At 38.8% G+C, this 12,314-nt stretch overlaps 1 protein-coding gene across 2 annotated transcripts in view; it reads left to right on the plus strand.

The window, feature by feature from the left end:
• Positions 1–347: 347 nt before the first annotated feature.
• Positions 348–12,314, plus strand: part of USHBP1 (USH1 protein network component harmonin binding protein 1) — a 120,577-nt gene continuing 108,610 nt past the window's right edge. Inside the window, exons 1-2 of one of the 2 annotated variants that reach the window (XM_077475535.1) lie at positions 348–493; positions 6,395–6,493. In XM_077475535.1, the coding sequence (XP_077331661.1) occupies positions 6,430–6,493 (64 nt within the window). In that variant the 5' untranslated portion in view covers positions 348–493; positions 6,395–6,429. The remainder of the gene's footprint in view (positions 494–6,394; positions 6,494–12,314) is intronic. The other variant, XM_077475534.1, reaches the window with a different exon arrangement.

Consider the following 12,314-nt stretch of genomic DNA (forward strand, 5'->3'; position numbering starts at 1 on the left):
ATACTGTTTTTGTTTCCTTGTTTGGAAAGTTTCCCTAATTAATCCTCTTTATTTAGCCTTGGTGTGTTAGAGGGTGTGGCATTGTCGGAAAGGTTGTTATCTGGAATCAGGGGATCTGTACATTAGCAGCTCTTTTGGGGGTAAATGCTACACTAGTGACAAACTGCAGCATATTCTATATATATAAAATTTTTTATTTTGCCCCAGTTCCATTTTAACTATATTCTTTCAAAACAACTCAGGTCTCAGGCTGCTAGAGAAAGATTTGAACTAACTGGAATGCGTACCAGTTTAAACTACTTGTGTATACAATAAAAAGTATTACTTTATATTTTAAAGGTTGTCTGTACTGGAACTTTACTCTGACCTCCATCCTCAGGAAGCCCCTTCCTAGTAGAGGAATGTCCGCATCTCCAGATCATGTCCTGTTTCCTTCCCTTGTTCTCAGTCACTTGTGAACTTGGGGACACAATGGTCGACTTAAACATAAGAGGTAAGTTCAAGCCTGCCTGCATAATGATGTACAATGGTATGTTTCAACTTTGTCTGTATTGCTTATGGTTTACTACAATGAAAGAGTTAATAATTTAAAATGTTATCTGCGCAGACAGATTTTAACCTTGCACTATTATGCATACAATGTATTATAATATTTTATTGAAATGTACCTTTATACTGTTTTGTTGCCCAAGTCTTTTTTTTTGCTATTTATAACTTGATTTTTTTTAAAAACTTTAATCATTTCATTGTTCTAAAGTTTTACATATAAATAATTGATTATAATTGATGCTGACATACTACTTTGATGCCACAAAGGACCTTAACCACCTCCCAGGGTCTTTTTTTTTTCCTTGAATCTCCTTGAGTCTCCAGAGTGTTTTTTTTTTTTATTTGTTAAGGCTGCACTTCAGCATTTTCTACCCTATTAGACAACAGCAGATTTTTTTATATATACTTTTTTTGTTCCTAGGTTATTTGTGGGGAAAAAAAAGCATTATCCTGTACTTTTTTGCAACGTTTACGCAATTTGCAATATTCACCCTAAAAGATAAATTGATTGGGAGGGGTGTAGATGTGGCACTGTTCCTCCTAAGAAGGCCTTAAGGCCTAATTAAAGTGCTTAGATTTCTAAAAACTGATTAAATATGTGACAGTGTTGTCATAGGATAAAGTGATTGGCGCTAATGTGTTGCACCCTCTACAGCAGCTTTTCTCAACCTTTTCAACACAGAGGAACCCTTGAAATAGTTCTCCAGTCTCGGGGGAACCCCTGCTAAAAATTAGAAATCTACAACTCATGATACAATAGTGTGATGGTCAGTGGGAAGAATTATCTCCTTTACAGATAGCTAAAAAGATCAATGGTGTGAGTGGGAACTTACCTGAGAGGCCGAAATTGCCCAATGCTGAAGGAACCCCTAGCAACCTTTGGAGGAATCCTAGGGCCCCACTGAACCTTGGTTGGGAATCATTGCTCTACGGACTGCAACACTTTGTTGTAAATGCCTTCAGGGTTGATAAGAGCGTGTGCTAATATCATGTATGAAAATGGCAACCCTATGTGTGCATACTCCTAATATATGTGCCTTAGGTGTTTTAACAAAAAATTACAAGTGTTTGCATAAATATACAATGACAACTGATGAAGAAATGACAATTTGATAAAAAATTACAATTTGAAAAAAAAAACACTGAATGTGATTTAAAAAGGAGAAAAAATTTGCACCATAAATTAATAATGTTAATAAAAACTAAAAATATATCCATGATAGTTTTCACATTGATGCAAAATAAAATAAATAAACAAAGTGACTTGTGCTCTCAAAAGTGTCCAGCTTTGCAGAAATCATGCTATTTCTTATCCTCTTGAGTGATAATAGTGCTAGTGATCTTATCCATGCTTTTATTATGATTGCACTGACCAAATAGCCTTACTAGGTACTGTGCGGCCACAGCATATGCCACTGTATAGCACTCTGGAAATGACTGAACGATCTGTGGTTTGTTAATGGCATTCCGCCAGATTACCATATGAACGGGAGAGGAATACCCATAGCATAATACTGCTTTAAGACTGTTTGTTAAAAGTTTGGAGATATACTCACATTTGTTTTAAGAATTACAAGCAAAACATTGAAAATGCAGGCACCGGGAAAAACAAACCTCCACGGCCCTGACCGGAAGTGACACAAAGACGTTACGTAACTCCGCCCTACGTGTTTCATGATTTTTGATAAGGTTTTGCAGACCGAAGTCCATTCTTATATAAAAGATAAATGCACTTTTTGGTCTAAAATCAATGTATATGCCCTCGTATTAAGTCTAATAGATACCGTGGACATATGTTGAATATAATGTAGGTAGTCACTAATCACTAACATTCTCAGTTGGTCATATATACTGAGAAAAAAAGGGGGTAGAAGAAACTTCTTACAACACGGATTCTATGGCTACCGCAATTAGGTATTTATATTGACTGGAAACTGTGAAAATTGTTCCAGTCGGGGTCATTACACACTGATATCCAATCAAGGACACTACACACTATAGAAACCAAAACTTTTGTACCATAATTATTATACATACTTATCCACCAAGTAATATATTACATATACCGTATTTATCGGCGTATAACACACACTTTTTTCCCCTTAAAATCAGGGGAAAATCACAGCTGCGTGTTATACGCCGATCCTCCGTGATTTCTGAGCGATCTTTGGGCTCTGGGCGGCTTTAAGCCGCCTTCGGCCCTTCTCGCGGCTTTCGGCCCTTCTCGGCGGCCGAAAACTGCAGGGAAGGGCCGAGAGCGGCCAAAGCCGCCGAGTACGGCCGAGTATGGCCAAAAGCCGCCGAGAACTACCGGGCGCCGCCGATATACTCAGGACATCTCGGCGGTGCATTATCACAAAAAGTTGACAACGATGCACAAGGCTGCAATGATGGACAGGCTGCATGACAAGGCTGCAATGAGGACAGGCTGCATGACAAGGCTGCAATGATGGACAGGCTGCATGACAAGGCTGCAATGACGGACAGGCTGCATGGCAAGGCTGCAATGAGGACAGGCTGCATGACAAGGCTGCATTGACGGACAGGCTGCATGACAAGGCTGCAATGAGGACAGGCTGCATGACAAGGCTGCAATGATGGACAGGCTGCATGACAAGGCTGCAATGACGGACAGGCTGCATGACAAGACTGCAATGACGGACAGGCTGCATGACAAGGCTGCAATGATGGACGGGCTGCATGACAAGGCTGCAATGAGGACAGGCTGCATGACAAGGCTGCAATGAGGACAGGCTGCATGACAAGGCTGCAATAACGGACAGGCTGCATGACAAGGCTGCAATGACGGACAGGCTGCATGACAAGGCTGCAATGATGGACGGGCTGCATGACAAGGCTGCAATGATGGACAGGCTGCATGACAAGGCTGAAAATGACACTGACAAGGCTTCAGATGAACACTGATAAGGCTGCATTGATGGGCATTTAAATGTAAGTTTTTTTTCCTTAAATTTCCCTCCTAAAAGTTTTTTTCCTTAAAATTCCCATCTAAATTTGGGGTGCGTGTTATACGCCGGCGCGTGTCATACGCCGGCGCGTGTTATACGCCGATAAATACGGTATGTACAATCATAAAAGTAACTTCATTAAAATTGCTGTTGCAATAAAATAAAAAATAAAAATAAAATTTGGAGTATCTAATATGTACCACTATGAAAAATAAAAAAATATAAATATTAGAAACATTAAAATTCAATTCTACTCGCCGATAAAATAAAATATAAATAAAAAAACATAAAAAAGCATAAAAAACATTACATAAACTTACTGAGAAATGTATAGACCTATGTAAACCCAAAAAAGTGAATTTTATTAATGATAACAGGGATGACTCTGTGTGTTACCCAATGAACCATACAAAGGGTTATACCTGGGGAATTTTAATACATGTTTATGATGCCCAGATTACTAGTAAATTCTATGTATATGTAAAGAGAGAGCAGTTGATAATAGATGGGGTATAGTAAACAAATACTTGGACCCCTGGTAGATGGTTTGGAAAAATTAAGGAAATAATGACTTATCTACGGTAAAATCTATATCAGCCCAAATTAGCTAGTTTATATAAGGAGTTAGACCTCAAAAATTGAACACAGTGATTGGACACAGCGAGAGCCAATCAGCGGGTCTGACCCACAACCCGCCGACCGTTCAGTGGAGAGACGAGAAGCAGTCTGCCTATGTAAACAAAGCAAACTGCTGATCTGTCAGGGAGCAAAATAGTTATCTTGTGTTTTTAGCTAAGCAGAAACATGGATCTCTCTTTTCGTCCAGTGTATTCGTCCCACACACGGTTAATAAGCAACTCCTAGGGGCACACTTAACCCTTTGATCAAACCTGGTGTTAACCCCTTCCCTGCCAGTGTCATTTATACTGTGGCAGTGCCTGATTTGGTGGGACTGTCCCTGATTTGGAACAAAGTCTCTCTGTCCCTCTTTCCTCCTCATATGTCCCTAATTTTTGTCTGATCTATATGGTTGTTTATAAAATGCACTATTTATCTTTCAAAAAGTGTTTCACGGTGCTAAACCTTTATCCCGTTTCTAAATTGCTCTACTTGTACATTTCAGAAGCCAGTATAAAGGAACAGTCATAGTAAAAAAGCACTTGTGGGCTCAATTCATCATTTATTTTTATTTTTTTTGTTTAATTCTTCATGAAGGGGGCATGGGAGGGGATGTATCTTATGCCTACATACGTTTGCTAATAGGTGTCCCTCGTTATGCATTGTAATGTAATATATTGTGACTGAACCCCCAAAAAGTGTCACTAGTGTCCTATTTCTCTGCCGCAATGTTGCAGTTCTGCTAAAAATATAAGATCTCCACCACTACTAGTAAAAAAAAAAAAAGGCAAAAAATCAATCCCATAGTCTATAGACGCAATAACTTTTGCGCAAACCAATCAATATACGCTTATTGGGATTTTTCTTTTACCAAAAATATATAACAGAATACATATTGGCCTAAACTGATGAAGAAATTAGAATGTATTACATTTTTTCATTGGGAATATTTTTTTATTCAGAATTTTTTTCTTTTTTTTTTGTTTATAGAACAGAGATGATCAAATGTGACCATGCAATTTTCAGTTAAAATAATGCAGTGGCATATTGCAAAAAAAAGGCCTGGTCAGGAAGTGGGTAAAACTTTCTGGAGCTGAAGTGGTTAAAATAGAAATGAAAAGCAAAACGTTTTATATAGATATAAAAATACAGTATAAATACCTTCCCACCCCCCTTTTTTATAAGTGATCACATTCCCTCTGTTTTCAGCTGCATAAGAGCTGGAGGGGAGGAGAAGCAGCAGCACACTCAGCTTTCCAGTGAATGTCTGGGCAGTGAGGGCATGTCAGGACAAGTCTGATCATGGGAGAAGAACACACTGAGTTCCCAGCATAGCTAGAGAACTGACCACGCTGTGTTCTCATGCTTAGTGTGGTCAGTTTTTAATAGGAAAGAAGAGGGATTGGCAGGAACATCAGGGATTTCACAATACAAAGAGAACAGGATACTTGCGCATATAAGTACATTGGTACATCAGTCACATATCAGGAATATGAAGTGTAGGGTTACAAACGCTGTAAGCTCCAGAAACTTCTTCCAGAGACAGGGGAAAGTAATCAAACGCCCAGCCTGTGAAGCCCTGAACAATCCAGACCAAAAAAATGACTGCTTTCTTGATTACAGGAGGAGCCAAACTACATTTTCCAATCAAACTACCCTAACAGGTGCTATATATGTGTAGGGACCCTACATGCCTGGAGAGGATGTCAGTATGTGTCTGCCTTCACTGTAGCGCTTTAGAATAGTGATGATGCCACAATGAAGAGGTCTTTTTTTGGTACCTTGTCTAAGAGTTAAGGAATTGAAGCTTTTTTTGTTAGGGCTTAGAGAATGAGGGAGATGATTGTCTGGAGTATCTTCACGGGAGTCTGCTGTGCAGAAGAATGCCCAGGGGAGCTTGGGGGAAGCCGCTGCCAGATGGACATTGCATGGTGATCTCAATATTCAGCTCTGTAATGTACCTGTGACTACCTGTATAGTACCTGCAGTATTTTGCTGTATATATATATATATATATATATATATATATATATAAAGAGCATATAAACTAAAGTGCATGGGGCTCAATTGTTTGTTTTTCCCCACAACATGCCAAAGACCCATCCACAGATGGAAAAATGCTAGATTCTTAAGCCACTTGGGGGGTCATCACACATTGCCCAGTGGTAATGGGTGCTACATGTGCATTATTGCACTTCCAAAGCATTTTGTACAGAACAGAGAGAAGAGATTACTCATAGTGTCTTTTATTGTTTCAGCATAAGAAAATTTGAATCAAGCTATAGCAAATGAGATGGAGGAATCTCCTCAATCAGATCATGCAATTCAGCCACCTCAGGCACATATTGGGAATGAAGGTAATTGTATTTAAAATTGTATATAAAGTATTCAGCTTGTATTATTACAAACCTTAAAGTGGTTGTACACCCTGTACAACCATTTTTACCTACAGGTAAGCCAATATTAAGGCTTACCTGTAGGTACTTGAAATAGCTCCTAAACCTCCACGGTTTAGGAGATATTTACAATAAAGCCGTGCGCCGATGTCTAAAGCGCATGCGCACTTTAGAAAGGTCAGATCATGCTGTTTCTAAAGGGGGTCGTGCCGTTACTGGTGGCTCCCATGACTCCGGGCAGTCACAGAGCTGGAGTTCGTGGCCCCAGAAGGAAGAGGGGTGAAGATGGACGCTCGCTGCTAGTGGGGACAGCAGTCACATCACAGGATTAATTTTCAGGTAAGTGACACATAATGGTCTACTATGCGATGCATAGTAGTCCATTATGCTTTACCTTTGCAGGGAAATAAAGAGAAAGTAAAACCCATCAGGGTTTACTTCCTCTTTAAAGCGGTATTGAACCCAAAGCCAAAAATATCATATATTGCAGCTTACCAATCATTTTGTTTTTTTAAGGCTTTTTTCCCTATGTATTCACCTGGTGATCTAGCCACAGTAGTTGCACTGCGAGAAGGTGGCAGCTCCAGGCAGGTCAACATACCTTTCTTCTTTTTTTTTTATAAATTCTTTATTTTTTCATCTTTTCTTTCCATAGATTTCACATTGATGATGAGGGGGAGGAGGGAGAGAAGATGGGAAAGAGAAAGAGAAAGGGAAAAGAAATAAAGGGGAAGAATAGAGATAATATGTGAAAAGTAAAGGATTAAGTAAAGATAATGATAAAGATCATGTCTATGTTAACAAGAAAAAGATGAATGTGGTAGAAAAATAATTATTGTTAGTGTGGAGAACGCTGGTTGTGGGCGCGGTTCACTTGCTCCTCTTTTGCTCACTAACACCCCCATATTAAACGCCTCTCCTCCAGGTGGAGGAAAAGTCGGAGGCGTTGGGTTTTTTTTTTTTTTTTTTTTTTTTTTTTTTTTTTTTTTATTCTTGGGGGACAGCTCCGGATATAGTATCTGTCTCTCATTTATCTGAAAGAAGGGGTAGTTTTGGGGCGTGGATTGGGTTTTATTTTTATATATTTATTTATTTTTCGTCTCCTCTCTTTTTCCCTCCCCCCCCCCCCGAACTGACAATAAAAATGACTAAAATAAGTTTCACATCATACAATGTTAAGGGACTAAACACCCCAGAGAAACGTACACGATTAATAATGGAGTTGAAAAGATTTAAATATCAAATAGTTTTCTTACAGGAAACTCATTTTAAAAAGGATAGGATCCCTTGGAGTAAAGGTCACTATTTCCCCTGGGTATATCATAGCACCTCACAGAACTCGAAATCCTGTGGGGTATCTATTTTAATAGCAAGACAGACACCATGGAAGGAACAAGGGGTATACAGGGATGAGGAAGGTCGCCTCCTGATAGTAAAAGGTACATTGGGCTGCCAAAAAGTGACATTGGTAAATATATATCTGCCAAATGAAAACCAAGTAACCTCTCTAGAAATCTATTTACAGATTATTCAACAACATAAAGAGGGAATATTAGTGTTAGGAGGCGACCTAAATATGGCTTTGGATCCAATAATAGACACATCAAAAGGCTCGTCTCATCTATCTTATGTCAAATTAAGGAAAGTAAAGAGAATGATGCAAGAACTGCAGCTGATCGACAGCTGGAGGGCTGTTCACACACAGAGCAGAGATTATACTTTTTTCTCGGCAAAATATAAATCTTACTCTAGAATTGACTATATTTTAATCTCCCAGAATGTGATTACATCCCTAGTGGAAGCCTCAATTGGCCTATTTACACTATCAGACCACGCCCCGACGAGTTGTGTGATTGAATTAGGGGAAGCTGAACCAAGGGAATGGCAATGGAAGTTAAATGAAACATTACTAAAGGATAATGAATATAAGGTAAAATTAGAACAAGAACTGGATGTTTTTTTTGCAACAAATAAAGTAGGAGAAACAACACCTTTTTGTATATGGGAAGCACATAAATGTGTCATGAGAGGAATATTTATATCCATGGGAGCACATAGAAAACGCAGAATGAATGAAACGATTGATAACTTGCTTAAAGAGATTAGGGAACTAGAAACAGTACATAAAAAATCACAAGCACAATTAGTAGAACAGAAATTAGAGGGTCTGCGTGAAAAATTAAATCTCCAATTAATAGATAAAGCGAAAGCAAAGCTAACTCGAGGGAAACGGAGATTCTATGAATTTGGGAATAAACCAGGGAGACTGTTGGCAAACGCCCTCAGAGAAAGCACAACTAGGAATTCAATTACACAAATTAAGACACAGAGAGATGAAATGGTTAATACATCGGAGAAAATTGCTCAGGTATTCAAAGAATACTATGAGAAGCTATATCAGTTGGAAAAGAAGCCTACGTTGGCAGAGGAGTTAAAAAAAGGAGAGATCGCTAGAGAATATATTGAAAGGACAGAAATGCCAAAAATAACAGAGGAAATGGCCAGAGAAATAGATGTACCAATCACTCTAGAGGAAGTTGCAAAAGCATTAAAAATATTGAAATTAGGTAAATCACCAGGTCCAGATGGATTTACTTTGTCATATTATAGAATGTTCGCGGAGAAATTGGCTCCGAGATTCGTGGAAGCCTATAATTCAATACGGGAAGGGAAGCAAATTCCAACAGAAACGTTACTGGCGCATATAACAGTAATACCGAAAGAAGGAAAGGATCCCTCTCAGTGTCCCAGCTACCGACCTATTTCGTTGTTGAATGTGGACCTTAAATTGTTCACAAAAATATTAGCCATGAGATTGATAAATTTGATACCGGAACTAATACACCCAGATCAAGTGGGATTCGTCCCAGGGAGAGAAGGAAGAGAAAATACGCAACGAGTGGTGAACACAATTTACCTGGTACAAAAATTGCATAAGTCAATGGTGATAGTATCTGCGGATGCAGAAAAAGCGTTTGATCGGGTGGATTGGATATTCTTAAAAGCAGTACTACAACATATAGGCCTGGGGGAGGGGATGCTGAGATGGATCCTAAACTTATATTCAAAACCAAGTGCTAGGGTGAAAGTGAATGACAGATTATCAGAGCCATTCTCCATTTTAAATGGAACACGCCAGGGATGTCCCCTCTCACCCCTGATATTCATTTTGACAATAGAACCTTTTTTAAGGAAAATACGTGCCAATGTGGATATCAGGGGGGTAAAAATAAAAAATGAGGATCAGAAGTTGGCAGCTTATGCAGATGATTTGATCTTTTTTGTAACGTCCCCAATTACATCTCTCCCATCTTTACTAATGGAGCTACGAGAATATGGGAAAATATCCAACTTTAGAATAAACTATGGAAAATCGGAGGCAATGGGAGTAGAGATGGATTCGCCTCAGTTGCAAGCAGTGTCCACGCAATTTGATTTTAGATGGACGAATTCATATATAAGTTACTTAGGAACAAAAATGTCAAAAAATCTAAATGAACTGTTCGAACTTAACTATATCCCACTGGTAAGACAGATCAAAAGAGATCTTCAAAAATGGGACAAAGAGATTTTTACATGGTTCGGGAGAACCAATATTATTAAGATGAATGTGATGCCCAGACTGCTATACATAATCCAAACTATACCGATTAAGATCCCTTCAAGTTTGTTTAAGGATCTTAGATCAAGATTTATGAAGTTCATCTGGGCTGGGAAGCCAGCAAGAGTACGTCGAGATATTTTAGTACTCCCCAAAGGAAAAGGAGGGATAGGACTTCCAGATCCAATAAAATACCAGGAGGCCTCACACTTAACTAGAGTAGTGGAATGGTGTAGGCTTAAAAACGAAAAACCGTGGATACAGACAGAACAAGCAGCGACAGATATCCCATTGGAAGGATTAGTGTGGATTCCAGATACAGAAATACCAATGGGATTGAGAAAACATCCAATACTAGGGGAGACATTACGAATAACTAAAAGAGTATTCAGGAAAACATCTATTTCAAGAATTCCCAGTCCGCTCCTTCCTATCCTTGGTACCCCAGCATTTCTACCGGGAATGACAGATCCAAAGTTTAAAACAATACAAGATAGAGGTATGAGTAGAATTTGTCATTTCTCGGTAGGCAACCGGTTAATGACTAAAAAAGATATTGAAAAAGGAATGACATTAGGATTAGACCCTTTCAGAATGAGGCAATTAGAAGCCTTTATTAGATCTAAATCAAAGGTATACGTAGAAATAAGGGCATTGACTGAGTTTGAAGAGATCTGTTTGAAAGGAGAGGAACTGAGACATCTGATGTCTTATTTTTATAGTATGTTAATAGAACAGGAGACTTCACAAGATTTGCCCTTTTTACAGGCTTGGGAAAGAGATTTAGGGACTACGTTTTCCCCAGAACAAAAGGATAAGATGCTGTTGTTTAATCAAAAGGCCTCAATGGCAAGCAGATATCAAGAAGGGGGATACAAGATCCTTACTAGGTGGTATAGAACACCAAAAGTGTTACATCAAATTTACCCCCAGATATCAGAGACATGTTGGAGATGTCATGGAGCAGAAGGAACATTATTACATATATTTTGGGAATGTCCAAAAATGAGAGTGTTCTGGGAGATGGTAGCCGATACTATTGTAAGGATTACAGGAATTGACCTGGGAGATAAACCGGCAACTTTTCTGCTGCTGGACATCCCAATGGCAATAGAAAGATTCAAAAATTCTTTGCTGAGACATTTATTGATAGCAGCAAGGGCATGTATCCCGGTTCTGTGGAAAAAAAGCAACCCTCCAGCTAGAGCACAGTGGTTTCAGAGAATTGCAGAAATCCAACAAATGGAAAATTTAACAATGACAATGAGAGATCAAGACGAGAAATATCAGAAGATCTGGGCTCCATATCTAAATTATAGAGAAAGTATGATGTGAAACATTTCGAAATATGATAGAGCAGGCGGGTGGTGGTGGGGGGGGGGGGGGAGTGAGGGGGGGGATTATAGTGAAAATTCAAACTTTTTTTTTTTTTTTTTTTTTTTCTCTTGTTTGTATATTTATTTATTTATTTTTCTGGGAGGGAAGGGTGAGGGAGGGGGGAGGATGACATGGAATTGAGGTACGGATTGAAATATTATAAGACTGTTATAGCTGTTAAAGAAGTTGTAGATGTAAAACGAAATGTAATGTGAAACATACCTTTCTTCTGTGATTGGACACAGCACGAGTTTGGCAGCTGATTATAGCCAATCGGCTGTGGTCAATCACACACAGAGTTCTGTGTTTATAAAAACACAGAACCCCATGTACAGGGAACAGCAATCTTTCAGAGAGATAGTAAAGTAAAAGCAGCACATATTACACATTGTTAGGCACACAGTTAATCCTTTGATTGTCCCTAGATGTTAACCCCTTCTGAGCCAGTGTCATTAGTACAGTGACAGTGTACAGTATTAGCACTGATCACTGTATTAGTGTCACTATTGATGTGAGTGTCAGTTGGTCAGTTAATGTACCTCCCAACCAGCATCAGCTAGCACCAGATTGCCTGCCACTCTATCACAGTCCCATTATAAGTTGCTGATCCCCACTATTACCAGTATAGTGTAATAGCTGCGTAAATTCCAGTATATATACTATAGTTTGTATACACTATAATTGTCGCACAAAAGTAATATACACTTATTGTGATTTTTTTTTTCTTTTTTACCAAAGACATGTAGCAGAATACATTTTGGCCTAAATTTATGAAGAAATTAGATTTTTTTTGATTGGATATGT

This window comes from Lithobates pipiens, unplaced genomic scaffold (genome assembly GCF_037356315.1).
Source record: "Lithobates pipiens isolate NorthernLeopardFrog02 unplaced genomic scaffold, aLitPip1_a1.2 Scaffold_13, whole genome shotgun sequence".
Classification (NCBI taxonomy): Eukaryota; Metazoa; Chordata; class Amphibia; order Anura; family Ranidae; genus Lithobates; species Lithobates pipiens.